The sequence below is a fragment of the Giraffa tippelskirchi genome, chromosome 6 (genome assembly GCF_054371585.1).
Source record: "Giraffa tippelskirchi isolate mGirTip1 chromosome 6, T2T-mGirTip1v1.2.pri, whole genome shotgun sequence".
NCBI classification, from domain to species: domain Eukaryota; kingdom Metazoa; phylum Chordata; class Mammalia; order Artiodactyla; family Giraffidae; genus Giraffa; species Giraffa tippelskirchi.
The window spans coordinates 97,480,317-97,508,028 of record NC_137280.1 but is presented as its reverse complement, the minus strand read 5'-3'; the positions used below and the strand labels follow the sequence as shown (position 1 = coordinate 97,508,028).

Here is a 27,712-nt window from a genome sequence, read left to right as displayed (position 1 = left end):
TTCCTTCCCTCTCTCCCTTGCCTCTGGGCCCCAGACAACCCCTGATCTACATTCTGTTATTACAGGTCAGCCTGCATTTTCTATGGCAGAGTTTTTCCATCTTGGTGCTTTTGACATTGGGGCTGAAAAGGTGAAACCAACTTGAGAAACTGGATTTGGGGGACTTCCATGGTGGTCCAGTGGCTAAGACTCCATGCTCCCAATGCAGGGGCCCAGGTCTGATTCCTGGTCAGGGAACTAGATCCTGCGTGCCGCAACTGAGAGTTCACATGCCACAACGATGATCAAAGATCCCGCCTGCTGCAACTAAGACCTGGTGCAACCAAATCAATGAATTTAAAAAATAGTTAAAAAAAAAATGTCACAGGCTTATTGAAGAAGCACTAAGAAAACTTGGAATACTCTCCCTGAGCTACATATTTTGAAATTTGTGAAAGGACATGATGTCTGTAATGGTAGGTTGTGGTTCTCAACTGTGGGTGGGGATTCTGCCCCAAGGGGACACCAGGCCACAACTGTGAGTGTCACCACTGGAGTGGGGGCTCCTGGCATTGAGCGGATGGGGCCAGGAATGCTGCTGAACCCCTCACAGTGCCCAGGATGAACCCCCATAGAGAATGACTCAGTCCCCATGTCAGCAGTGCTAGGGGAGAGACCTTGTTTAAACTGTCAAAACACACGAAACAATATAAAGAGCCTTGGTGGTTCGTCCACATAATATACTTTTAGCACACATGGGCCATCATAGGAGTTACCCATGAAAACAGCTCTTGGAACTTCCTTGGCCCATTGGCTAAGACCCAATGCTCCCAATGCAGGGCACCTGGGTTCAATCCCTGGTCAGGGAACTAGACCCCACGTGCCACAACTAAGAGTTCACGTGCTGCAACTAAAGATCCTGAGTGCCACAACTAAGACCAATCAAATAAACAAAAATGGCTAAGATCAGTTGTAGTATGGGGGATTCCCTGATGGCTCAGCAGTAAAGAAGCCACCTACAGTGCAGGAGTTGTTGTTCAGCCGCCCAGTTGTGTCTGACTCTTTGCGAGCCCATGGACTGCAGCACGCCAGGCTTCCCTTTCCTTCCCCATCTCCTGGAGTTTGCCCAAACTCATGTCCATTGAATCAGTGATGTTATCCAATCATTTCATCCTCTGTTGCCCCCTTCTCCTCTCAATCTTTCCCAGAATCAGGGTCTTTTCCAATGAGTCGGCTTTTCATATCAGGCGGCCAAAGTACTGAAACTTCAGCTTCAACATCAGTTCTTTCGATAAATATTCAGGGTTGATTTCCTTCAGGATTGACTGGATCGATCTCCCTGCTGTCCAAGGGACTCTCAAGAGTCTTCTCCAGCATCACAGTTTGAAAGCACCAGTTCTTCTGCGCTCAGCCTTCTTTATGGTCCAGAGGGAATGGAGACCCACTCTAGTATTCTTGCCTGGAGAATTCCATGGACAGAGGAGACTGGTGGGCTACAGTCTATGGGGTTGCAAAAAGTCGGACACAACATGACTGAGCGACTGAACACATTTTTTTTTTTAAAAGAGAACAAATTATTGCTGATTGAAGCCTGCCAGTATGCAGACACCTGTTAGAGCAGCTGTGAAAAGTTCAGTCCCTGAATATTCACACCCCGCCGCTCCATTTGATGATGCAGAGAAACCAGCTGCCCTGTGCTGGGGGTCAGCGGGGGCTCAGCCTTCAAAGGCACATGCTAAAACCTGCAGCCAGCTGTTTGCAGCTGGAAATTGTGAGCCACTTCAGGATCTCTGAGAAGAAATGGGAAGTGGATTTTGTCAATGAATCACCACCAGTGAAAGTCCTGACCACATAAGCCCCCCTCCCACTCCCAGGAGGTACTAGGAGACCCGACACGCCGGCCCACCTTCAAGGTGGAGGCTGGCACCCTCCTGCCCCTCCCGCCTCCTTCAAAAGCAACTCCTATTTCTCTGCCTCGTGAAGCAGGCAAAACCTGACGTTTAGAAACATAGACAAGTTCAAAGAGCACAATGTTTAAAACACCCACCTACTCTTATTCAAAAACAGACACTGTTTAATATTCGAGGGTTCTTTCCTCGGTTGTTTTTGCAACCTCGCATTTCAATATTATTTACAGATTTATTTTTATAAGACTGGCATCATTAGTGAAGGTCTGAACATCTTATTTTGCAGCCTACATTTTTTTTTTCTTTTAAGAGTATATTATGGCTTGGCAGTTCCTCAAAAAGCTAAACATAGAGTCACCATATGACAGTGATTCCACTCCTACGTGTACACCCGAAGGAATAGAAAGCGAGGACTAGAATAGATATTTGTAAACGTACGTCCAGAGCAGTGCGATTCACAAAAGCCAAAAGATACAAATGAGACAAGTGTCCTTCAATAGATTAATGAGGAGATAAACACAGGTGTCCCTCCACACACTGGAGCATCACTCAGCCACAAAAATGGGAGAAGCCCTGACACTCGCTACCACATGGACCAACCCTAAGAACATGATGCTTAGTGAGAGAAGCAGACACAGAAGGACACACAGGGTGTGATTCCACCCATGGGAAACGTGCAGAACAGGCCGATCCACAGACACAGAGAGTGGGTTCATTTTTAATGTCTTACTTTGAAATAATTCTAGGCTTGTAGAAGAACGCAGAGACAGTCCCCAGAGTGGCTATGTACCTTTCACCACCAGTTCCTGAATATTCCTTTGAAACTTTTCATGTGGGAAAATACATATCCTGTGAAATTTACCATCCTGTCCATTCTGGGATCATGTCCAGGCTGGGGCCCTAAGCTGCTGCCTGATTCCTTCCAGGGCCACAGTGAAATCCAAGAGGGCAGGATGCTTGGATCACTCCAGGGAGCAGCACTCCTTGTGGGCCCCAGAAGGCCGTCAGGCAAGAGGAAGAAATACACCTGGATAGTGGGTGTGGGATGTCGTTAAATATTTCTATTGTAAAATACACATACCGTAAATCTGCTATCTTGACCATTTCTAAGTCCACAGCTCAGTGGTGTTAAGCACATTCACATTGTCCTGCAACCATCCCCACCATCATCTCCAGAACTTTCTCACCTTCCCAAACTGAAACTCTGTACCCATGAAACTCTGACTCCTCATCCCCTGGGCTTCTCTGATGGCTCAGACAGGGAAAGAATCGGCCTTCAATGCAGGAGACCTAGGTTCAATCCCTAGGTCAAGAAGATCCCCTAGAGAAGGGAACGGCTACCCACTCTAGTATCCTTGCCTGGAGAATCCCATGGACAGAGGAACCTGGCAGGCTACAGTCCATACGGTTGCAAAGAGTCGGACACAACTGAGCAACTAAATTTTCACTACTACTACTTTCCCCACTACTACTTTCCCCATCTCCTCCCCCCAGCCCCTGGCCCCACCATATACTTCCCGTCTCTGTGGATCTGACTCCTCTAGGACCTCTTGTGAGTGGTATCAGACAGTGTGTGTCCTTCTGTATCTGGCTTCTCTTACTGAGCATCACGTCCTCAAGGTTCATCCATGTAGTCAGAATCTCCTTCCTTTTCAAGGCTGAGTAATATTCCACTGTGTGGATGGACTTCATTGTGTTCATCCATCATCCACCCATGGACACGTGGGGTGTCTCCATCTTTTGGTTGGTGTACATCAAACTGCTGTGAACATGGGAGTGCAAATATCTCTTCAAGTCCCTGTGCTCAGCTCTTTCCAGGATGCACCCAGGTCATATGGTGATTCTGTGTTCAACCACCCAGACTTTTCCACAGCAGCCACACCATTTTACACCCTTCGGAGCAACCATCCACAAGGTTCCAGTTTCTCTGCATCCTTGCTACCATTTGCCATTTTCCATCTTTTTGATAGCAGTCAGCTTAGTGGGTGTGGGGTGGCGTCTTGCTGTAGTGAGCCTTTCCTGCTTTTTTAAAGAAAAAATTTTAAAAATTATTTACTTATTTATATTGAATTTTTTTTGTTTTTCTTGGCTGCACCTCTCAGCATGAGGGAGCTCAGTTCCCCAGGCCAGGGATGGAACCCATGCCATCTACAGTGGAAGTTGACAGTCTTACCTGCTGGACCACCAGGAAATCCTGAGCCCCTCCTGCCTTAAGTCATTGAGTTGGGAGCTTTTGTTCCTGCAGCAGACCCCAGTCTTCCTGACTAACAGAAACACAGCAGAAAGAAAATCTCCCCCAGGAGGAGACTTTCCAACCCCATATACAAGCATTCACCTGCAGATCAAGGCAACAAGTGTTGCAAGACCTTTTTGTATGATAATACTTCCTATCGGTGAGGCTGTGGCAAAGCAGGCCTTCGCCTCTGCTGCTTGTGGGAGAGTAAATTCTTACACCATTTCTAGAAGGACTTAGGTAACAGCTGTTTGTTGCCCTAGAAATTCCACTTCCAGGAATTGATCCTAAGAAAATTATCTAGAATGCCACAAATATGTATACACTGAGGACCAAGATCTCCTTTGTGTAATCACCACAAAACTGGAAACTCTGAGCTTCCCTGGTGGTACAGGGGACAGGAATCTGCCAGACAATGTGGGGGACATGGGTTCAATCCCTGGTCCGGGACGATTCCACATGCCTTAGAGCAACTAAGCCCCCGTGCCACAACTACTGAGCCTGCCCTCCAGAGCCTGGGAACCACAGCTACTGAAACCTGTGTGCTCTAGAGGCCATGCTCTGCAGCATGAGGAGCGTTGCAATGAGGAGACTGAGCACTGCAACTCTAGAGTAGCCCCCGCTCGCCACAACTAGAGGAAGCCCATGCACAGCAACAAAGACTCAGTGCAGCCAAAAGTAAATAAATAAATAACTGGAAATTACAAAACAGATAAATAACAAGGAACTATTGTGTAGCATAGGACTTCTCTGATGGCTCAGATGGTAAAGAATCTGCCTGCAATACAGGAGACCCAGGTTCAATCCCTGGGTCAGGAAGATCCCCTGGAGAAGGTAATGGCTACCCACTTCAGTATTCTTGCCTGGAGAATCCCATGGACAGAGGAGCCTAGCGGGCTATAGTGCATGTGGTCACAAAGAGTCAGTCATGACTGAGTGACTTCCACTTCACCCTTCACTGTATAGCACAGGGAGCTATATTCAATATCCTGTAATAACCTAGATGGGAAAAGAATCTGAAAAAGAATAGATATAAGTATGTGCGTGTGTGTGTGTAAAACTGATTCACTTTGCTATACGTTTGAAATTAACACAACGTGGTAAATTAACTATACTTCAGCTATATATAAATATATATATATATAAATGAGATAAAAAGTAGCCCAGAGTCTGAGATAAGACTGCTCATCTCTGCCATCCCCCCTCTAGTCCCTGGTGAGGGTGTTTTTATGGAGCTGGCATAATGCCAGGGGCACGTCAGGGTGCCTTGTGTTTTATCACCAGTGACAGACGTGTGGATTTGTGGCCAAATCCAGCCTCTTCAGGCCATCTGAGGCCTGGTTCTTGCCCAGGCCTGTGCGAGGCGTAGGGAAAAGTGGTTGTTTCTTGTTTACTTCCCCTTTCTGGCTGTTTGTTCAAGAGTCCAGAGGACTCTGAAGGTTCTGCTCGGAGGGTAAGCTCAGGAGAGAGGGCGGGGCTTGAAAAGGCCGCTGAACGAGGAGAAAGGAGTTTAGCTTCTTTTCTGTTGACTTTTCAGCATTTGATGAAGAAAGTTTTCAAATGGAGGGAACTTTACAGGGAAGGCCCTTATCGCCACTGCCCAGAGGCTATTCAAGTCATATTTTGCTGTGTTTGCTTTGTCCGTTGTTTACCCACCTTGTTGTTTAGTTGTTCGGTCGTGTCTGACTCTCTTTGATCCTATAGTCTGGGGCCTGCCAGTTTCCTCTATCTATGAGATTTCCCAGACAAGAATACCAGAGCGGGCTGCCATTTCCTTCTCTGGGAGGGGGCCGACGGGGAGAGGCGATCTTCCTGACCCAGGGATCCAACACCGGTCTCCTGCATTGCAGGCGGATTCTTTACCACAGAGCTACCAGGGAAGCCCTTACTCATCTTTTTAAATTTTTTGGCCACGCCATGCAACTTTTGGGATCTTAGTTCCCCGAGTGGTGGTTGAACCAGTGCCAGTGAGTGTGGAATCCTAACCACTGGACTCGCCATACTGATTCTAGTGGGACCCTGGGCATGGGCCCTCCATCATCCATGTCTTCTCCTTTCCCTTCCTAGCACCTCTGCTCTCACCACCTTCAGGAAGCCCTCCTTGATGCCCCTCTTTTCCTCCCTGCAGTCGAAGGGCCCTCACCTCTCACAGACTCCCCGCTCCCAGCCAGGCACCTCCCCTCTGATTTCTTGCTTTTTCTTTTTTGTCCTTTAAAAAAATTTTTTTTTTTTTTTTTATTGAATTAGAGGACCCTGGAGGGCTACAGTCCATAGGGTCACAAAGAGTCAGACATGACTGAAGCGACTTAGCAGGCATGCACACATAGTTGATTTACAATGTTGTGTTAATTTCCTCTGTATAGCAAAGTGACTCAGTTATACTTATATGTACATTCTTTTTCATATTCTTCTTTTCCCACTGTATATATGTATTTATTTTTGGTTGTGCTGGGTCTTTGTTGCTGTGCAGCGGCTTTCTCTAGTTGTGGTGAGCGGAGGCTACTCTCTAGTTACTTGGTGTGTGGCCTTCTTATTGCGGTGGCTTCTCTTGTTGCTGAGCAAGGGCTCTAGAGCATAGGCTCAGTAGTTGTGGTGCACGGGCTTAGCTTTCCTCCACATGTGGGGTCTTCCTGGACCAGGGATCAAACTCATGTCCCCTGCATTGGAAAGCGGATTCTTTACCATTTAGCCCCCAGGGAAGCCCTCTTTTTCATATTCTTTTCCATTATGGTTTATCATAGGACAATGAATATAGTTTCCTGTGCTATATAGTAGGACCCTGTTGTTTATCCATTCTGTGTATAATATATAGGAACTTCTCTGGTAGTCCAGTGGTTAAGAATTCACTGCGCAACGTAGGAGATGTGAGTTTGATTACTGGTCAGGGAACTAAAATCCCACATGCCTTGGGGCAACTAAGCCTGCTCACCACAAGTAGAGAGTCTGTGAGCCTTGAAGAAAGATCTTGCATGCTGCAACTAAGACCAGATAAAGCCAAATAAATAAATAATACATTAAGCTAATACGTAGGTTGCATCTGCTAATCCTACATTGTCACTCCTTCCCTCCCCCATCTGGGTGTCCCCAGATTACATGAAGAAAGAAGGAGAAAGTGACAGTAGGGGAAGACTGGGTGAATCGGGGGACTCCTGTGATTGTCATACCGGTGACTGTCACTCCTGGCATCCAGTGGGTGGTGCCTGGGAGGCTGCTCCATGGCCCACAGCACCCAGGATGCCCTGAAAGTGGAGAGTGGGAATTCATTTCTGCCTCAAAAACTCCACCCTGGGACTTCCCTGGTGGTGCAGTGGCTAAGAATCCGCCTGCTGATGCAGGGGACACAGATTTGGTCCCTGATCCAGGAAGGTTCCACATGCTGAGGAGCAACTAAAGCCATGCGCCACAACTCCTGAAGCCTGCACAGTAGAACCTGTGCTCTGCAACAAGAGAAACCACCACAGTGAGAAGCCTGCAGCACCGCTCGCTGCAATTAGAGAAAACCCTGCATGCAGCAAGAAAGACCCAGCTCAGATAAAACTAAAATAATAATAATAATAATAAATCCAACCCTGACTGAGTTTCATGAGGGAGATGTGACAGCAAGCAAGGTTTCTGAGCGTGGCAACTAGAGAAAGCCCTCGAGTAGCAATGAAGACCCAGTACAGCCATAAATAAATAAATAACATTTGTTAAAAAAGAAAACAGAGCTTAAACAATGACATACTGGCCCCACAAATAGTGAGGACCCTTAAGTGGTACCCTAAGATGGGTGACCTTCATTTTTTGAATGTTGAGTTTTAAGCCAGCTTTTTCTCTCCTCTTTCACCTTCATCAAGAGGCTCTTTAGTTCTTCTTCGCTTTCTGCCAAAAGAGTGGTGTCATCTGCATATCTGAAGTTATTGATATTTCTCCCGGCAATCTTGATTCCAGCTTGTGCATCATCCAGCCTGGCATTTTGCACGATGTACTCTGCATATAAGTTAAATAAGCAGGGTGACAATATACAGCCTTGACATACTCCTTTCCCAATTTGGAAGCAGTCCATTGTTCCACGTCCGGTTCTAACTATTGCTTCTTGACCTGCATACAGGTTTCTCAGGAGGCAGATAAGGTGGTCTGGTATTCCCATATGTTTAAAAATTTTCCGCAGTTTGTTGTGATCCACATAGTCAAAGGCTTTGGTGTAGTCAATGAAACAGAAGCAGATGTTTTTCTGGAACCCTCTTGCTTTTTCAATGTTGGCTTAAAACTCAACATTCAAAAAATAAAGATCATGGCATCTGGTCCCATCACTTCATGGCAAATAGATGGGGAAACAACAGAAACAGTGAGAGACTTTATTTTGGGGGGCACTGCAGATGGTGATTGCAGCCACGAAATCAAAAGACGCTCGCTCCTTGGAAGAAAAGCTATGACCAACCTAGACAGCATATTAAAAAGAAGAGACATTACTTTGCCAACAAAGGTCCATCTAGTCAAAGCTATGGCTTTTCCAGTAGTCATGTATGGATATGAGAGTTGGACTATTAAGAAAGCTGAGCACTAAAGAATTGACACTTTTGAATTGTGGTGTTGGAGAAGACTCATAAGAGTCGATCAATCCTAAAGGAAATCAACCCTGAATATTCACTGGAAGGACTGATGCTGAAGCTGAAGCTCCAATACTTTGGCCACCTGATACCAAGAACTGACTCACTGGAAAAGATCCTGATGCTGGGAAAGGCTGAAGGCAGAAGGAGAAGACGACGACAGAAGGTGAGCTGGTTGGATCGATGACTCGATCACTGACTCAATGGACATGAGTTTGAGCGAGCTCTGGGAGTTGGTGATGGACAGGGAAGTCTGGAGTGCTGCAGTCTGTGGGGTTGCAAAGAGTCGGGCACGACTGAGTGACTGAACTGAACTAAGATGGGTGAGTGAGAGCAAACCCTGGAAATAAAAGAAACATTGAAAGCAACTATAAAGTACAAATTCATCTGCTTTTTGTCTTCACCATGAGTGACAATTCTAAACAATATCATTGATTAAATATTCTTCCCCTGGGAAATTCCTTTGGTTGGCCTAACACTTGTGATTATTACAGTCTTTGTTGAGTTCTTTTTTTTCTTTAAAGGTTTTAAAAGAATTTACTTATTTATTTATTTTTTGGCTGCACTGGGTCTTCATTGCTGCAAGCAGGATTTTAAAAGATTTGGCAAGCCAGAGACTACTCTCTAGTTGCAGTGCACAGACTTCTCAATGTGGTGGCTTCTTTTGTTTCGAGCACAGGCTCTAGGGTGCAGAGGCTTCAGTAGTTTTGGAGTGTGGGCTCAGTAGTTGTAGCACATGGGCTTAGTCACCCTGTGGCACATGGAATCTTCCCCAATCAGGGATCAATCCCATGTTCCCTGCATGGGCAGGTGAATTCGTAACCACTGGACCACCAGGGAATTCCTAAGTAATTTTTGATGTGGACCATTTTTTAAAGTCTTTATTGAATTAATTATAACATTGCTTCTGTTCTATGTGTTGTTTTGGCCCCGAGGCATGTGGGCTTTCAGCTACCTGACCGGGGATGGAAGCTGTACCCTGTGCATTGGAAGGTGAAGCCTTAAGCACTGAACTGCCAGGATTGAGTCTTAATAATGGTACATAATTTTCAGGGATGCTGAAAATTAGATGTTTGTATTACAAATGCCCTGTAAGTAAATAATAAATTCTTCATTCAACAGAAAAGGGAATTTGGAAACACATAGGGCCTCAGCCACATGCTTTGGAGAGTAAATTTCTAATAGTTTTGTAATATTTCAAGGTCCCTTTGTGGAAAGTTTGTGTCTCTAACCCCAATGGACACAGTGCTGTAGAATGGAAATAAAAATGAGATAAAACTGAAAGCCAGGGATTGTAAAGACAAAGAAACAAGTAGCTACTTCATTCCATGTAACTCTTTGGAGACTCTATTTGTGCCTAAAACATAAAAACATGAAACAAAGTGGGGCCTGCAAGAATAATATTTTTGCTTGGGGCAAAATTTAATTCACACGTGAAATATATCTGTAATTTTATCCACAAGGAAAAGCATTTTTGCTTAAGTCCAAATGGTACATGAAATATTTTACTAAATTTGAATATTATCTTTACCATTTACAGTTCTTTTTTAACTGTAAATTGTTTCAACATGTGAAAGATCAGATCCAGAAAATCATTATTAAGATCGATAAATATTAGGTTACTAAAAATTATCTTTCCTATAAGGGGACGGGGCGCTAGGACCCCTCTTCCAAATATCCGTGGCCTTCGTCGCCCAGAGCCGCCGGGGGACGGAGTCCCTCCGGGAGAAGGGACCCTGACTAGGGAGACGTGGACCATGGTGGAGACGTGGCCCATGGTGGAGACGTGGCCCCCGTAAGATTCCGACCCCACCCCCACCCCCACCCCCACCCCCACCCCCACCCCCACCCCCACCCCACCCCCACCCCCACCCCCACCCCCACCCCCACCCCCACCCCCACCCCCACCCCCACCCCCACCCCCACCCCCACCCCCACCCCCACCCCCACCCCCACCCCCACCCCCACAAGCCGGCGCAGAGGTGGGCCGCGGTCGCTAGGCCCGGCTGTGGGGGCGGGGCGAGGGGGCCCGCGCCGCGCGTTCCCGACGCCACGGCGGCCCCGCCCCCTCCTCGCGTTCGCAAAGCTTGGCAACGGGACGGGGCGGGACCCGAAACATTCTTCCAATCCAAGGCGCGGCCCCAACTCGGGTCCCTCACCGCTTGCCAATCAGACGCCGAGTGGGGCGGGCGCGCCTGGGTTTCCCGGTGGCTCCGCACCCTCGTGCGGCCGCGTTCCCGCGGCGTGGGGGCGTGGCCTGAGCGCGTTGTCTATAAAGGTGGGCGGCGACGGCGGCGCCATTTTGCGAACGGCGAGCAGCGGCGGCGGCGCGGAGAAGCGCAGCGGAGGTTTTGCTGGTTTCGGACCCCAGCGGCCGGATGGTGAAATCCTCCCTGCAGCGGATCCTCAACAGCCACTGCTTCGCCAGAGAGAAGGAAGGGGATAAACCCAGCGCCACCGTCCACGCCACCCGCACCATGCCGCTCCTTAGCCTGCACAGCCGCGGAGGCCGCAGCAGCGAGAGGTAAGCGCCCCGCCCCCGCCCGAAGCTTCCAGAAGCGGCGCCGCGCAGGCCCGCAGGGGGCCGGCCTTGGGGCGCCACGGAAGTCCGGGGAGTGCGAGGTCCACCCCTTTGTCGAGGCCACAATCGCACCGGGGGCGGGGTGGGGGCGGGGCTGGCCTGAAGCGGGCGGAGGGGCCTCTGATTGGATTTGAGGGGCTTCCAGGGTACCTGGTGGAATTGAGAGGCGGGGGGAACACGGCGGTTTCCGTTTGGATTGTGGGAAGCTTCCAGGGTCTCTGGTCGGGTTTGGGGGACACCAGAGTTCACGGCCCGTTTTGGAGGCGCGGGGGTCGAGTTTGGGGGGCGGCTAGGCTTGAGGGGCGAGGTCGAGCCCACGGGTCCGGGGAATCTGGGCTTTGCGGGCGGACGAGCCCAGCGGAGTGGCCTTTCTCATCGGACGGCAGCCGCCCTGGCGATCCCTTTATAGCCCCTAGGACGCGCGGAGTCGGACAGCGCCACGTAGACGGCGCCCGGGGCCCTTATCAGGGTGAATGCCGGATCGCCCTTCCCCCGGAGGACTGCTGTGCCAAGGGTGGTCGTGGCCAGGGAAGGGGGTCTAGGGGAGGCGCGCTCGGCGCGGATCGCGAGCTCTTTGATGACGGGGATCCCGGATGGGAGCCGAGGAAAATGGAGGCGACTTTGGGGCTTGTTTACACTCTTCAGCAAATGGCTGCTGGCATTGCCGGCTGCGCGATTGTGAAAATCTCCCCCGGGGCCGAGGGCCCTCTGCCGAGATGACGCAACCGGAGGCCGCGGGGAGTGCGCGGGAGGGCGTCTCCGCGGGCCGGGCTCCGCAGCACCGGCGGGAGCACTAATCGGGTCCCACGTCTCCCGGCGAGTGAAGGGGCCGCCGCAGGGACAGCTTCTGCGGACAGACAGGTCAGATCCCTAAGAAAAGCTTGCTGGAGCTTCAGGTCCGCTGCAGACCGCACAGTGGGAAAGGGGAAGTAGAACTTGAAGTAGGATTGGGTGGGGCGGCATTTCGTGCCAGTCGTGAGATGGTTAAAGGGCAAAAACACCCCCATCCCTCGCGCCCAGGGACAGGTGGGTCTTTAACCAGCGTATCACCCGAGGCGTCGGATTTGAATGGCCACTTGTTTCTGTGATTGTTTAGCTGCCCCACCGCCGGATGTTGATTTTTGCGCTCGGTGTGAACATCGCCCTTGGAAAAGGGAGGCAGGGTCCCTGGTGGACTTGGACTCTGGAAGGCCTTGACCTTCAGTTTGGCCGTATTGGGACGCCAGGCCCTGTCGGCAAAGGCCGCGGGGTCTCCTCCCAGTGCTGCTCACTTGCTGTCTCCTCCAGTTCCAGGGTCTCCATCAACTGCTGTAGTAACCTGGGTCCAGGGCCTCGGTGGTGCTCCTGATGTCCCTCACCCACCCCTGAAGATCCCAGGTGGGCGAGGGAATAGTCAGAGGGATCACAATCTTTCAGCTAATTTATTTTACTCTGTAAGTATTCTCCTCCCGCTGGACTCCTGGGTACTTAAGCTGGGGGGAATGTGGTCAGACCCACAGTGCCTGCCTCTCAGCAGACAGCAATCAATCATTTGTGCACTTGTCTTGTGCTGGGAGCTCTTTTCCTGGTTTTACCCAGTGCTCTGAGCCCAAGATAGAAGGAACAAAGGTGCAAACTACTGCCCAGGCCTTGCCTGAACCTCTAGTAGTTGTTGGCAGATCCTGAAAGCACCTTAGCCTGGGGCTCTCTGTGGTCTTGGGCAGAGCTGCTGCTGCTCAGAGGCCCTCATAGCCAACATCAGCACTGGGTCGTGGGGGTGTGTGAAAGGTCATTTTGGTGCTTTTCTGGGTTGTCAGGGTAGCCAGGGGAAAGATCCTCAACCTGTGAAGGTTGGTGTTTATGGTTGAATGTGATTTTTTCCCCGCAGGATAATCGGCTGAATGTAACAGAGGAACTAACGTCTAATAACAAGACGAGGATTTTTAATGTCCAGTCCAGGCTCACAGACGCCAAACATATTAACTGGAGAGCGGTGCTGAGCAACAGCTGCCTCTACATCGAGATCCCGGGCGGCGCTCTGCCCGAGGGGAGCAAGGACAGGTGAGGGCCAGCCTGTGTACAAGGAGGAGGGAAGCCCGAGTCAGGAGACAGATGGGCTGTTCATGTTCTGGAATGGGGGTTCTCCTTTTGAGCAGTGGACCAGCAGTTACCACCCAAGGGATGAGGGGAGGGAGTGTTACTCCTGGCCTCAGGTAGATGGGGCCAGGGGCACCCCACGGTGTCTAAGAATGCCCCCTTGAGTGATCTGGCTCCAGCGTCAGCAGTGCTGGAGGTGACCCTGGATTAGACCTGGGAGGGATTGGGGTTCAGACAGAAGTGGAAGAATGAGGTTGAGGCCCTGGTAGGGGTGTGAGCGGGCAGCTCCTGATGCTGGAACTTCAGCTTCGCAGTTCTTCTTGAGTTTGCTGAGGAGCAGCTCCATGTTGACCACGTCTTCATTTGCTTCCACAAGAACCGCGATGATCGAGGTAGGTTGACTGCCTTCCTCAGATTCTTCAGGGGTGAGAGGAGGGGGGAGGCCAGGCAAGGAGGTGGAGCCCATGGGGTCCAGGACTCAGGCCTTGGTCTCCAGACTCTGGGCCCTGATTGTGGACAGGAGTTCTGACTTAATCGTATCTCTTTCGTGTCTCTTCTGCAGCTGCCTTGCTCCGTACCTTCAGCTTTTTGGGCTTTGAGATTGTGAGACCAGGGCATCCCCTTGTCCCCAAGAGACCCGACGCTTGCTTCATGGCCTACACGTTTGAGAGAGAGTCCTCCGGTGAGGAGGAGTAGTGTGATGACCCTGGGGCCACTCGGGGGCCTCAATTGCAGTCCCTTCCGTGTGTGCTTTGCGCTGTGCCTGGTGCGGGTGGTGTGATCAACTGCGCTGACCAGCGTCAGCCTGCTCACCTGCTGGTTTGTCTGCATGTTGTAATTGTGCAAATAAACGCTCACTCCAAATTAGCCGTGTATTTCTTGAAGTTTAATATTGTGTTTGTGATACTGAAGTATTTGCTTTAATTCTAAATAAAAGTTTATATTTTACTTTTTTATTGCTGGTTTAAGATGATTCAGATTATCCTTGTACTTTGAGGAGTTTCTTATTTGAAAGTCTTTTTGGAACAGTCTTAGGTCTTTTAACTTGGAAAGATAGGTATTAATCTACCCTTCTATTGCTCTCAGAAATCCAAATAAAAGTGATTATCCCTCTTAAGACCTGTGTTGGCTCGATGGTGTTGATGGGCTCTGGGGCCAAGGGAATAGGGGCCTTGGGCTTGCCAGGGGCTGAGGGAGCTATGCAAGCAAGAGTCGTTAGCCAAGTAAGGGCCTGGTGTCCTTTGGCTACAGCCAGCTCAACCCGGAGCTCCACCTGGCTACCTCCATACCTCATCTTCCTGCCACCCCTGGGCAGGTGGTAGCCCACCCCACCCTGCTTGCCACTCCCCTTTCCCCAGAGCCCTCCCCTGGGGTGACTGAGGCTGGCTGGAGTGGCCTGGTTCCAGGCTGAAACTGTTTACTGGGCCTTGAGAAGTGGAGCAGGGCAGGGCCTGACTGGGGATTTCCCAGGGGGGAAGGGGAAGCAGTGGGTGTTTGGCTGTGGGCATCCTCAGCCCTCTTTTGGTGTCTTGCTGGGGAGGGAGCGCTGCTGGTGGGTGTTCTGGCCAGAGCAGAGGTGGGGTCTGAGGCAGGCAGAAGGCAAAGACCTTGCAGTGGGTGGGGGTGCTGTGCTTAGTTGCCCAGTTGTGGGGTACAACTCTGACCCCATGGATGACCCTCTGCTAGGCCCCTCCGTCCATAGGGATTCTTCAAGCAAGAATACTGGAGTGGGTTGCCATGCCCTTCTCCAAGGGATCTTCCCCACCCAGGGATCGAACCCAGGTCTCCCACATTGTGGGCAGGTTCTTGACCATCTGAGCCACCAGGGAAAGTTGGAGGTAAGGGTGGCCGAAGGCTGAAGACTGCAGCCCTGCAGCGCCACCTGCTGGCTGCATCTGGGGTTGTGCCTTGCAGATTGACAAATAGGTTGCAAAGCTGGTATCTTATGAGAAAGGGGTTCAGTGGGATTCAAGTATATCTGGGTGTTGGGTGGGATATTCGGTTACCTGAGTGATGATGGAGTCGGCTTTCAAAGGTCTAGGGAGAGGGCTGGACACACTCCAGTCTGTGTGGGCAGGGCACAGGCAGAGAAAGGGCTTTGGGGTTGGGGTGCTGGAGGATGTACAAGAGGCATATCAGCAGAAGGAACAATGGGTAGGGTCTGGAGACCAGAAAGCACCTCCTTGGAGGGGTGATGTGGCAGGAGAGGTTGGCTGGACAGCATGCGGAGCCTTTAGATGAACCCCTTGCATTTTGAAGGTACTAGGGGCCATGGGAAAGGTCTGAGCAGGAGAGGGACTAGGTCATACCTGGGGGTTAGAAAGTTCCCCCCTAGCATATCCATGGCTGGTGAAGGGGCATGACTGGAGACCACAGACGAGGGCATTGGGACCCCTCAGGGCTCCTGTATCTACTTTTCAGAGGTATAAACTGAGACTTCCTTCTCATTCTCTCCCTCAGGTCCCTGATGAGTCTGTAAATGACTTTGTTTATTCTATCATTCTATGCTATTAAACACTTAGTATGTGTTAATAATGGGCAGGGCCTCAGAACTCAACCTGATGGATGAGGTGAACAAAGAGATGAATAAATACTTGCAGGTGGTGACAGGTGCTTTGGTGGGAAGCAAGGCCAGGAGCTGGAGAGGGCCCAGGAGGGTCAACTTTATTTGCTTAAAAGAGGTGAGATTCAGCAAGTCTGGCAGAGGAAACAGCCAGTGCAAAGACTTGGTGGCTGGACAGAATTTAGTGTCGCAGAAGGGGAGCAAGGAGGCCACAGTGGGTGGAGGGAGTAGGGGGAGTGGGCATGGGAACCAGGGGAGCATGTAGGCAGGTGAGCTCAGACCCTGCTGGGGTGGGCTGGCTGTCTCAGGTTCCAGAGACCTCTCTCCCCATGGAAGCCCCCAGCAGTTCTTGACAAGTTCTTGACAGTTCATACCACCATCCTCAGCGCAAGGGTAGGCTCCAGGGCCTTTAGGAGGAATGTCTACACTGCCATGGACACAGTGACCATCAGATCATAGTACCACAAGGGCACCTGGTTTCCACTGGAAGGCGGTGGGAGGGGTTCCAATCACTGGGAGAGGCATGAACTGGCAGTGACTCCATACCTGGATGGGCTGCTCTGAAAGCCTCTACGGGCACTGGCCATTAGGCCCCAGCCCTGCAAGGGGGCAACTGCATTCTTGGGGGTAGTGGGGGGGGTTGGGCCTAATTTCCCAACTGCATTCTCTGCTGGCCTGTTGGTCCCTTCTGAAAGGGGGCATCCACCCTATGATGGATTCACCAGCCACCAGTTCCAGCCCTGGGAGGTTGAGGGGGGCCTGCCACTTGGAGAGGCCCTGGAACAGGTGCATCACTCACAGGCTGGGTCAGTCCCACAGCAGACTGAGGGCGAGGTCCACTGAGGCCTCTGTGGCCTCTGTCAGGTATTCACAGCAGAGCCAGTCCTCCAGACCAGGCACCTCCCCACCCACGGCCCGCTCAGCAAGGTGCAGGACCAGCATGGTTCGGCGCACCTGCAGCCAGGACCCCAGTGGGGCTCCGTGGCCGCGCAGCTCGGGTCCGGGCCCCCAGAGCAACGCTTGCAGCGCGCCGCGTGTCCGGGCCGCTGAGGGCCGCACACGGGTCAGCTGGGCCGCCAGGCGCTCCAGGCCTGCGGCCATTGACGTGGCCAAGGGCGCTCTCGGGCCAAGCAGCTCTCGGAGCAGGCGGCCCAGCTGCCATGCGTGGATGCCGGGGATGCCAGGAGGCCACAGGCTAATGCGTCCAAAGTCCGCCAGCAGCAGACGCGGGGGCCCCGTGGCCATGCAGCCCCGAGGTGCCACCAGCAGCAGGTTCTCAGGCCGCAGCTCAGCCAGGGCCGCACCCCGTGCCTCCAGGTGCTCCATGGCGGCGCTCAGCTGCAGCAGCAGCAGGGCCACGGTCTTCATGAACTCCTCGGGCGGCTGAGCACCTGCCTCCACAAGCCACTGGGCCACAGTGAGCTCTGGCACCTCGGCCACCAGTGCCACACAGCTGCTCCAGGGTGCCTCAGGCAGTGCACCCTCTGGCAACAGGCCACACAGCCCCTGGAGGTTGAAATGCGGGCACAGAGAGACTTGTAGCTCCACGCTCCAAGGGTGGGGCTCCTCAGCTCCTGGCTTGGGCACCTGTGGGACAGAGGGGGCCTTCAGAGCCTGACCACAGAGCCCCTCCACCCTGAAAACCAGCATAGCTTGCCCAGAGGCTCTACCTGTTCTGAAACCTTCCCATCCACTGCAACTTGCCCCACTATCGCTGATCACTCCAGAAGCAAGGTTCTTGTTAATTCAGATATTATTCACCAACATGATTTAAGGAAAACTACACCTGGGAGGATGGTGCAATGGGTCTTCCCTGGTAGCTCAGACGGTAAAGAATATGCCTGCAATGCGGGAGACCCAGGTTTGATACCTGGCTCGGGGAAAATTCCCTGGAGAATGGAATGGCTACCCACTCCAGTATTCTTGTCTGGAGAATCCCATGGGCAGAGGAGCCTGTGGGCTATAGTTCATGGGATCTCAAAGAGTCAGACACGACTGAGTGACTAACACTAACAGTACACCAGGGAGGAGGTGTTTAACGGTTAAAGTTTCCAGCCTGCCAAAGGGTGTCCATCACTTGTGCTTGCCACTTGGTACGGAGGAAGATGACAGCAAAGGTGCTAGAGCTGGGCTGTTCAGTAGAAATACAGCTCATGCCACAGTGTAATTCAAAATTTCCAGTAGCCACATTTTTAAAAGTGAAAAGAAACAGGTGAATGTAACTTTCTTTCTTCTTCCTCTTTTTAATATTCACTAGTTTAATTTTTTTAGATTCTACATATCATTGAAAACATACAGGATTTGTCTTTTATTTCATTAAGTATAATACCCTTCTGTGGTGTTGGAGAAAACTCTTGAGAGTTCCTTGGACAGCAAGGAGATCAAACCAGTCAATCCTAAAGGAAATCAGTCCTGAATATTCATTGAAAGGACTGATGATGGAGCTGAAGCTCCAATACCGTGGCCACCTGATTCGAAGAACTGACTTATGAAAAAGACCCTGATGCTAAGAAAGATTGAAGGCAGGAAGAGAAGGGGACGACAGAGGATGAGATGGTTGGATGGCATCACCGATTCGATGGACATGAGTGTGAACAAGCTCCAGGAGTTGGTGATGGACAGGGAAGTCTGGCATGATGCAGTCCATGGATGGGGTCACAAAGAGTCAGACAGAACTGAGTGACTGAACTGAACTGATAATACCCTCCAGGCTCATCTATGTTTCAAGTGGCAAAATTACATTCTTTTTTATGGCAGATTAGTAGCAGCCCATTGTATATATATTCCACATCTTCTGTTGATGGACACTTAGGTTGCCTCCATGTCTTGGCTATTGTAAATAATGCTTCTGTGAACATTGGGGCTCATATATATTTTCTAATGAGTGATTTTTTTTTCTAGATATATACTCAGGAGTAGAGTTGTTGGATTATATGCAGTTCTATTTTTAGTTTTCTGAGGAACTTCTCAACTGGTTTCCACAGTGGCCACATCATTTTACATTCCCATCAACAGTGTACAGGATTCTCTTTTCTCCACATCCTTGCCAACATGTGTTGTCTGTGGTCTTTTTGATGATGGTCATTTTGACATGTGTGAGATGATACCTCCTTATGGTTTTACTTTACATTTCTCTGATTAATGGTATTGAGCATCTTTTCATGTGCTTGTTGACCATCTGTATGTCTTCTTTGGAAAAAAGTCTCTTCAGGTCTTCTGCCCAATTTTTCTTAATTTTTTTTTTATTGAGTTGTATGAGCTTGAAAATAACTTTCATAATCTATTTTATTTAATCCAACGTATCCAGAATATTATCATTCAACAGGTCATCAGTGAAAAAAATATTAGTGAGATGTTTTTACATTATTGTTATTGATACTAAATCTTTGAGACCTGGTATACATTTGGCACTCAGAGCACATCTCAGTCAGGACCAGCCCCATTTCAAGTGTTCAGAAGTCACCCATGGCCAGCAGCTGCAGTACTGGTCAGCAAAGCTCCTTCTAAAAAGTAGGAGAACATCAACTCCGGAGATTACATTTGAATCACTTTGGGGCAGGCGTTAAAAAGCACAGGTGGCTGAAGTGGGGCACTGGGAGTGTGAATTTTAAAAATAAAGTCCCTTGGGACTTCTCTGGTGGTCCAGTGGTTAGGACTCCAAGCTTCCAGTGCAGGAGATTGGGGTTCAATCCTTGGTTGGGGAACTAAGATCCCCCATGTCATGTGGCACAGCCAAAAACCCCCCAAAACAACCAACACAACAACTCCCCAGAGGCCTCTGAGATGGAACCAGGATCAAGCTGTCAACTAAAGAACTCACAGCTAGCAACAACTTACTCCCTCCGCACTCCCATCTGTAAAATGGGTTCATAATAGCACAATCTGTCAAATGGGTGAGGTTCCTCCAAAATGGTGACATGTCTGACTCTTAGTGGTCACATTTATTTGACAGGAATCTTTTTTTTTTTTTCTTGGTGGTGCATAAAACAGAAGTACCTTATAATAAAATATGGTTATCCTTGCATGAGGATTAGCTGAATGAAAGTGTTTAAATCTCCTTAGAACAGCACACGGATATGAAGGAACAGTGCTCAGTACATTTTGTTGAAGAAGAAAATGTTGATGATGGAAAGTGGTATCTATCAGCTAGCAGTGGGTTTCTAGCGTCAGAATTCACTGGGGAGTGAGTTCAAAGGCAGACTCCTGGGGACTTCCCAAGAGGTCCAGTGGTTAAGACTCCTAGCTTCTACTACAAGGGGTGCGGTTTCAATCCCGGGCTGGGGAATTAAGATCCCACATGCCTCGCGGCAGGAAAAAAAAAAGCAGACTCCTGACCCCCTGAGAGGCATGGGGAGATTTTAACAAGACTCCCTGGTGACTCGAATGTAGGTGGCCCCACACCTTAGAAACGTGATTCCTAGGACTGACGGTGTTAGTTGCAAAATAAGCAATTAGGCCAGAGAAGAAAGGGCCCTGGGTTATGCCTTGGAGGGGAAATTGGGGAAACCTCCGAGGGGCGGGGCGGGGGCGGGGCTCACCTTGGCAGCCAGGAGGTGCCACGCCTCCTCGTGCACGCGCACCAGGCGGTAGTAGAGGGCGTCCCCGCTCTCCACACAGGGCGAGCTGTCCAGGAGGCGGAAGCCGTGGTCCGGCCGGCAGGGGCCCGGGCGGCCCCCCAGGAGCCGGGCGTGCAGCCGGGCGTGCACGGCGCGGAGACCCTCCAGCTGCCAGGCCTCCAGCGCGGCGTGCACGGCCTCCGGATGGTGCAAGTCGTGGAGGGAGAGGCCCAGTGCGGTGTCCAGCAAGCTGAAGGGCGGCTCTGCAGGCGGCTGGGCTGGCCCCGCCCTGTCGTCGCCTGCCTGGCTCTCATCCACACTGCGGGACCCCACAAGGGGCTGCCGAGGCGGCCCTGCTCGAGTGAGGCTGGGGCTGGAGGCTTTGTGGGTAGGCAGCGACTGGGTCCTGGTGAGGGTCTTCTTGGGCAGGGGTGGGGGCAGGGGCTGCGGGTCAGTCACGGGAGGCTCAGATGTCCGTGGGCGGCATGCCTTGGAGGGCAGCAGGTGGGTGCGGACCTCACCTGGGCGGGGGGAAGCAGTGGGGGAAGGGCTTGAGGACACGGGGAGTGAGTGTCCAGGACTCTACCCTCGGCCGTAATTCCTTCATCTCTAAAACGGAAAAAATGGGGACTTCTCTGGTGGTGCAGTGGTTAAGACTCCGTGTTGCCCCTGCAGGGGGCGCTGGTTCCATCCCTGATCAGGGAAATAAGATCCCACATGCCACGGAAGTGGGGTGAGGGTAACCAAAAAAAATTTTTTTCTGATTGGATAAAAATAGGGAGTTTCTAGGTGGTCCAGCGGTTAGGACTCAGCGCTCTCACTGCTGGGGCCGGGGTTCAACCCCTGGTCAGGGAAATGAGATCCCACAAAACTGCACTGCACCACCAAAAAAAGAAAATACCAACGCCCAACTACCTTGTGCCCTATGAGTTAAGGATGCTATCTCCAATCTGCAAATAAGGAAACAAAGCTTCAGAGGAATGACAAGTCAGTGGCAGAGAAACACCCGGCCCCCACTTTCCTGTGTGGTTCCGAGCAGGTGACCGAGCCTCTCTGAGCTCCAGTTTCCTCATTTTTAGAAGCTGGTGATCCAGCTTTTTTTTTTTTTTAACAAAGAGTTTGATTAAAATAGTTAAAAAGCTGCTATCGGGGACTTACCTGGTGGTCAAGTGGCTAAGACTCTGTGCTCCCAATGCAAGGGGCCCAGAACTAACCAGGGAACTAGCTCCCACATGTCACAACTACAACCCAGTGCAACCAAATAAATAAATATTTTTTAAAAGCTGCTATAATCGAGTTAAACGATTCCTTAGATGGTAATGAAAGACCCAATCTTCCTGTTCTGGCTGCCTCCCCAGCCACCTGTCCCACTGCCCACCCAGGGCCCCTCCCAGGCTCTCACCAAGGTTGCTGTACGTGTGTTGTGCTGAACAGGTCGGGGTGTTGGTCCCAGGCATCTTGGTGGGTGACTCCAGGTTGCTCATGCTGCTGGGGGAAGGTCAGAGTGGATGGCATGTGTGTGAGGGGCCCTCCTGCTCTGTGGCCCTTGGGAGGGTTGTTTGACCTCTCTGGGTGAATGTCGCCCATCAACCTTTCAGGGCAGCAGGAAGGACCTTGTACTCTTGTGATAGAGACAAAATGTCCAGCTGGGAGGACAAGACATCTAGGGGTCAGGGGTAGCATCTGGGGGCCGGTGACAAAACCCAGGGACCCGTACTTAGGCCTTGTCCGCAGAGCTCAGCCCCCTCAAGCCGTGCAGTCGCCAACAGCAGCCTGACCCTTAGCCCTGCCCCACCTAGATTCTAGGTCACCCCAGCCTTGAAAAGCGGCTGCTTCCACTCAGCCCCCGCCTCAGCCCCCCTGCAGGAGCGCCCTACCTTCAGGACTGGCGTGACCTCGGGGCAGGAGGGCCCTTGAGGAACAACTCCCAATAGCTGCAGCTCCTGGCCTCCGGGACTGTCTGACCGGTCCCTGCAGTGAACCGGAAACGCCAGGGCAACTGTTAGACCACAGGCCCGGATGGGAGGGGGACTTTCTGCAGTACTTCCCCATGAAGGCTTCTGGGCTCCAGGGCTGAAAGCTGATGGGAGGAGAAGGGAAGACGGGCCGAGGTCCCGAAGGTTACACAAGGTGGGCAGCTGAGAGGACTGAGCCCTGAGAGGTTGGGGGGAATCGAGGCTTTTAAGACTCCCCCACCTTTGGGGAGGCAGGGAACCTCAGAAGTGAATGTTCAAGGAGAAATTTGGCCAGGTGACCTTTCCTCTGTGGTTTTCACTTCCTCCGAAGCCACTTCTCCTTCTGCAGGATCATCTGAGAAGGCCCCAGAACGCATGCCCCCACTCCTTACCCATCCCAGGACCCTTGGCAGGTACTGCTCCATTTGAGCCCCAGTTCTGTGACTTGCTGTGTGACTTTGGGCCAGTCACCACTCCTACTGTGTTCCAGCAAATACAGAAAAATGGCTCCTGTTTGCTGTCTCCAGCCACACTAGCTGGATTTGTTTTTTTTATTTAATCAACTCACTTCCCTTCCCTCCCACCACCTTAATGCATTGATTTAGAAAAAGACATTTGATAATAGAATTACCATACATGGAAAATCAAGAAATGGTGAAAATCCAGGGAAAGCCAGACAGTGTGAAATTCTAGCTTAAGTACATGCTGTCGAAACCGTCTGGGGGCCTGAGGCTTACCTTACCTACTTGGAGGCGTGAGTGGCATCTCTCTGAAACCCAGCCTCTTCCCCTCTGTAGAGGAAGAACCAAGGAGTCACTGCAGTTGAGAAGATGCAAAGACATTTTTGTTTTGTAGTCTGAGCATCTTCCATGCTGAGTTTCTCCTGCTGCCCCATCTCATTTCCCTTAGAGGGCTGGAGTCCACGCAGGGTCACACAGCAGGTCCAGGGTGGGCTGAGAGGTCTGCAGGCCGTCACTGGGTGCCCCCTGGGTGTGGGGAAGGAGACAAATCCATCTCATGGAGTCCTCCACATTTTGGACCACACTGACCTTCTGACCCTCAGCATTTCCAGTGTGAGGGTCCGTAACTTGATTCAATATTTTTTCTTTACTGGCACTCAGCTTCTGTAATTCACAGAATGGATGTTCTCTGTCTTTAATCCATGGGGCAGCCTGTGATTTGGGTGGATTTCAGAATCATGCAGTGGGAGGACCGTGAGCTTGAAGAAGGGTCTGTGAATTATGCCGGACAAGGATTCCACAAATCCCACATTGTTTCAGGCGGACCAGAAGGGACCAGAGGTACTGAGGAAATGGCCTCCTCACTGCCCAAACCCCTGCTAATTACCAGTTCTTATTCTTCCCTTCATAAGATCCCGGGGCGGGGGTAGGGGTAGTCACCCAGCCAGGCCACGGCTCCAATCCAGGATTAATTAGGGTGAGGCAAGCAAGACACTCACTTCAGGCACAGAATTTAAGGTGATGCCAACAAAACAAAACACCCCAGTAATCAAGATAAATAACATTTTTGTTGTTGTAGTTCATCACTAAGTCGGGTCTGACTCTTTGCAACCCCACGGACTGCAGCACGCCAGGCTCCCCTGTCCTTCACTATCTCCCTGATGTTGCTCAGATTTATGTCCATTGAGTTGATGATGCTATCTTAACATCTCGTCCTCTGTCGCTCCCTTCTCCTGCCTTCAATCTTTCCCAGCATCAGGGTCTTTTCCAATGAGTCTGCTCTTCCCATCAGGTGGCCGAAGAATTGGAGCTTCGTCTTCAGCATCAGTCCTTCCAATGAATATTCCAGGTTGATTTCCTTTAGGATTGCCTTGTTTGATCTCCTTGTTGTCCAAGGGACTCTCAACAGTCTTTTCCAGCACCACAATTCAAAGGCATCAGTTCTTCAGTGCTCAGCCTTCTTTATGGTTCACCTCTCACATTCATACATGACTACTGGAAAAACCATAGCTTTGACTATAAGCACTTTTGTTGGCAGAGTGATGTCTTAAATATCATTGTAATATAATATTAAAAAAATCTTATTTGCAAACTGTGGCCCTTGGGCTGGTGGCTGTTTTTGTAAATGAGTTTTGTTGGAATAAGGGCTGGCATTAGGGTCATGCCAAGGCAGAGAGGATCTTTATTTAAAAGTTTGGTATTCTGTCCATTGTGGACTTATGGCATGAATTGATCCATTTTTTGATTATTGATCTTTTTTAAAAATTCTTTTTATTTTTAAATTTTACTTGGCTGCATCAGGTCTTAGTTGCAGCACACGGATCTTCATTGCTTAATGTCGGGTCTTTTCTTGTGGCTCATGGACTCTGATTGTGATGTCCATGTTTAGTACTTTCGGCGTTCAGGCTTAGCTGCCCTGTGGCATGTGGGATCTTAGTTCCCTGACCAGGGATGGAACCTGCATCCCCTGCATTGCAAGGTAGATTCTTAACCACTGAACCACCAGGGAGGTCCCTAGATTATTGATCTTGATGACTGAGATCTGGGCACCCCCTTAAATTTTATGCTCAGGGTCAGTGCCTCACCTGCCTCACCCTGGGGTGGGGTAGGGGAAGGCCGGCAGAGGGGCCAGGCTGGAACAAGCAGTGACATCCCTGGGGACTTCTCCACCCAGGACAGGCAAGATTGGGGGGAGCTAGTGTCTGGGACCCCCTCAAGATGGCCCCCCTTGGAGTGGGTGGGGGCTTTGTGGTGAAGGAGAGCAGTTGCCTGATAACATCTGCTCAGCACCCTAACATGCCCAGCACATGATTGCCCCAATGGACAGTCCTCCCCTTCAGCCTAGAAATGGGGAATGCCTGCCTCAGCTCACCCTCAAATGTGACCCCCATGTGTGTCATCCCCACAGTGGCCCCGTCTGGCTACCCAGCTCGGAGTCAGGCCCTCTGCAGATCCTAAAGCTGTTCTTTTATTTGAAGAGTAATTTTGGAGTGCTGCGGGAGCTGAGGCCAAACTCCCTGCATCCCTGGCATTGCCCAGAGCGGGGTTCCTGATGCCAGATGCTCCCAAATTTTCCATTACTTGGCATTTGTGAGAAAAATGCCTCAGTTTTGGTGGCAGGCAGGGTTACAGTCCCCAAAGACGTCCATCTCCAGGACCTGTGAATATGTTATGTGGCATGACAGGGGGAAATGAAGGTTGCAGGTTAGATGAGGATGGGAGTGACCCTGGATTCCTTGGGGGTCCTTATAAGAGGGAGCAGGAGGGTCAGAGGCAGAGAGAGATGGGAGATGCTGTATTGCTGGCTATGAGGATGGAGGGAGAGGCTGTGAGCCAGGAATGTGGTGCCTCTAGAAGCTGGGAAAGGCAGGAGCCTCCGGAAGGAACCAACTGCCAATCCATTTTAGACTTCTGAGCCCCAGAGCTGTTGAATGATGAATCTCGGTTGTTGTAAGCCATCAGATTTTGTTACAGGGGCTGTAGGAAGCTTATACAGTTCCCTGCATGAAAGAAGACCACAATCCTCCAGTTTATGGATGTGCACACTGCACAGAGAGGGGGCACGACTTCCTCCAAGGCACACAGCACTCAGGCCACAGACACCCATCTGAGGGGCCCTGCCTTGGGTTTCTGGCTACCAACTGGATGGGACCCCTTTTGCTGTCCTTGGACACCTGAGGAAGGAGTACCCCTCAGCTGCATCCCAAAGATAAGACAGGATTCAGGAAATCCTGGATCTTGTACCTGGTTTGAACCAGGGACTCAGGTGGCCCCTGTGGATGAGGAAACCGAGGCACAGGAGGAGGCAGTCTTTCACCTGCCTTTGCTGCAGCACGATAGGGGAGATGAGGCCCCGAGGGAGGGTCCTACGGCCCAGCCTGCCCACTCCTACCTGACTTCTTGGAAATCAGGCTTGGAGGGGTTGCCTCACAGTGCCCCCCACATCCCCTTTTCTGTTTCTGCCTCCTGTGGGGCAGGAAGGCAGTTTCTTCCCATGTTCAAATGAAGCAACTGAGGTCCTGGGATTTTTCTGTTGGTCCAGTGGCTAAGACTCTGTGCTCCTAATGCAGGGGACCCAGGTTTGATCCATAGTCAGGGAACTAGATCCCATACGCTGCAACTAAAGATCTTGCTTGCTGCAATGAAGATGGAAGATCCTGAGTGCTGCCACCAAGACCTGGTGCAGCCCAATAAATAAATATTTCAAAAAAGAAAGAAACTGAGCCTATAGAGTGACCCTGGGGTGTGAGAGGCTGCCCTTGGCCATAGTTTCTGCTGGGTGCTCTCAGGCCACCTCCTTCCAGAAATATTAATGGCAGAGGCCTCCAGGGCCCAGCAGAGTTTGAGCCATGGCATCAGGCTCTGTGCTCTGCTGTCCCCATCCATCAGGAGGGGGTGGGAGAGACTCTCCAGCCCCAGAGCAGGAAGCCACCAGCTCCAGAGTCACAGCGGGGAGGGCATAAGTCTGTACCTCCTTTCTCCTTTCCTCCCAGCCGCTTGGATCTTCTCCTGGACCCAGCTCAGGGCAGGAGTTTCCCTGGACAGCTTGGTCTCACTGGCCCTTCTCAGCACCCTACTTATCCCTGGCTGGGGACTCTGGGTAGGCTTGACCCTCCCTTTGCCCATCTGTAAAATGGGGTTATAATCTTCCCTCGTAACTCAGTCAGTAAAGAATCTGTCTGCAAGGCAGGAGAGCCAGGTTCAATTCCTGGGTTGGGAAGATTCCCTGGAGAAGGAAATGGCAACCCACTCCAGTATTCTTGCCTGGAGAATCCCATGGACAGAGGAGGCTGGCAGACTAGAGTCTATGGGGTTGCAAGAGTCAGACACGACTTAGTGACTAAACCACCACCACCAAAATGGGGTCATAGCAGTACCCAGCTCACAGGGGAGTGAACACAGGCTGTGCTGGGAACTGCACAAGCACTCCTGAAGTGTGACCTCCAACTCATCACACGGTTCATTCTCCACAAACGCCCTGTTACTCGGGGTCAGCTTTGGTGCTGAAGCCAGGCAGCTCCCCCAGGGACCCCAGAAACCTCTACTTCCTTTCCCTGCTCCTCCCATAAAAAAAGCCCCAAAGTTTGCTATTAAATTGGTTTCATCTTTATTGGATTCCAACCAAATACAGCAGGGTAGGGGTGGGAGGGGACAGGAGGTGTTGGTTCATGTTGGGATGAGGGCAGGCAGAGGGGGCTGGGAGATCCCGATACACTGACATTCTGAGTCCTAACACTGTCCTAACACTGTCGAGAACATACTCCCTCTCATCGTGATGATGCTAAAGGCACTTGGATGTCGTTTTTTGAGGGA

At 51.0% G+C, this 27,712-nt stretch overlaps 2 protein-coding genes and 1 long non-coding RNA gene across 6 annotated transcripts; 1 reads left to right on the top strand and 2 right to left on the bottom strand.

Annotated features, from left to right (window-relative positions):
* Nucleotides 1–2,592: 2,592 nt before the first annotated feature.
* On the bottom strand, nt 2,593–11,308 carry LOC145510020 (uncharacterized). The gene is made up of 2 exons (XR_014056615.1): nt 10,868–11,308; nt 2,593–3,905 (listed from the first exon to the last, which is right to left on the bottom strand). It is a non-coding gene; the product is annotated as an uncharacterized LOC145510020 (long non-coding RNA).
* On the top strand, nt 11,013–14,482 carry OAZ1 (ornithine decarboxylase antizyme 1). The gene is given in 6 exon segments (XM_081499963.1): nt 11,013–11,232; nt 12,577–12,634; nt 12,636–12,722; nt 13,157–13,329; nt 13,672–13,757; nt 13,928–14,482. Coding segments are annotated over 6 exon segments (684 nt in total). The 5' UTR covers nt 11,013–11,086; the 3' UTR covers nt 14,062–14,482.
* A 1,522-nt stretch (nt 14,483–16,004) lies between these two features.
* On the bottom strand, nt 16,005–22,462 carry PEAK3 (PEAK family member 3). Of its 4 annotated transcripts, XM_081499962.1 has the most exons (5): nt 22,362–22,462; nt 21,887–21,972; nt 20,467–21,005; nt 17,101–17,515; nt 16,005–16,996 (listed from the first exon to the last, which is right to left on the bottom strand). In XM_081499962.1, exons 2-5 carry the CDS (start codon nt 21,966–21,968, stop codon nt 16,848–16,850), a joined length of 1,185 nt encoding a protein of 394 aa, XP_081356088.1. In that variant the 5' UTR covers nt 21,969–21,972; nt 22,362–22,462; the 3' UTR covers nt 16,005–16,847. The 4 variants fall into 4 exon arrangements, with proteins under 4 accessions (XP_081356088.1, XP_081356085.1, XP_081356086.1 ...); XM_081499959.1 differs by having other exon boundaries at nt 16,005–17,515; XM_081499960.1 differs by having other exon boundaries at nt 16,005–17,515; nt 21,887–21,969.
* Between the last annotated feature and the right edge of the window lie 5,250 nt (nt 22,463–27,712).

Excerpts from the sequence above, each read along its gene's own strand:
- PEAK3 (XM_081499959.1), bottom strand. The coding sequence starts at position 21,968 with ATGAGCAACCTGGAGTCACCCACCAAGATGCCTGGGACCAACACCCCG. Across the intron at positions 21,006-21,886 it reads ACACACGTACAGCAACCTTG|GTGAGGTCCGCACCCACCTG; the intron begins GTGAGAGCCTGG and ends CCCCCCGCCCAG. Across the intron at positions 17,516-20,466 it reads GGCACCTCCTGGCTGCCAAG|GTGCCCAAGCCAGGAGCTGA; the intron begins GTGAGCCCCGCC and ends TCTGTCCCACAG.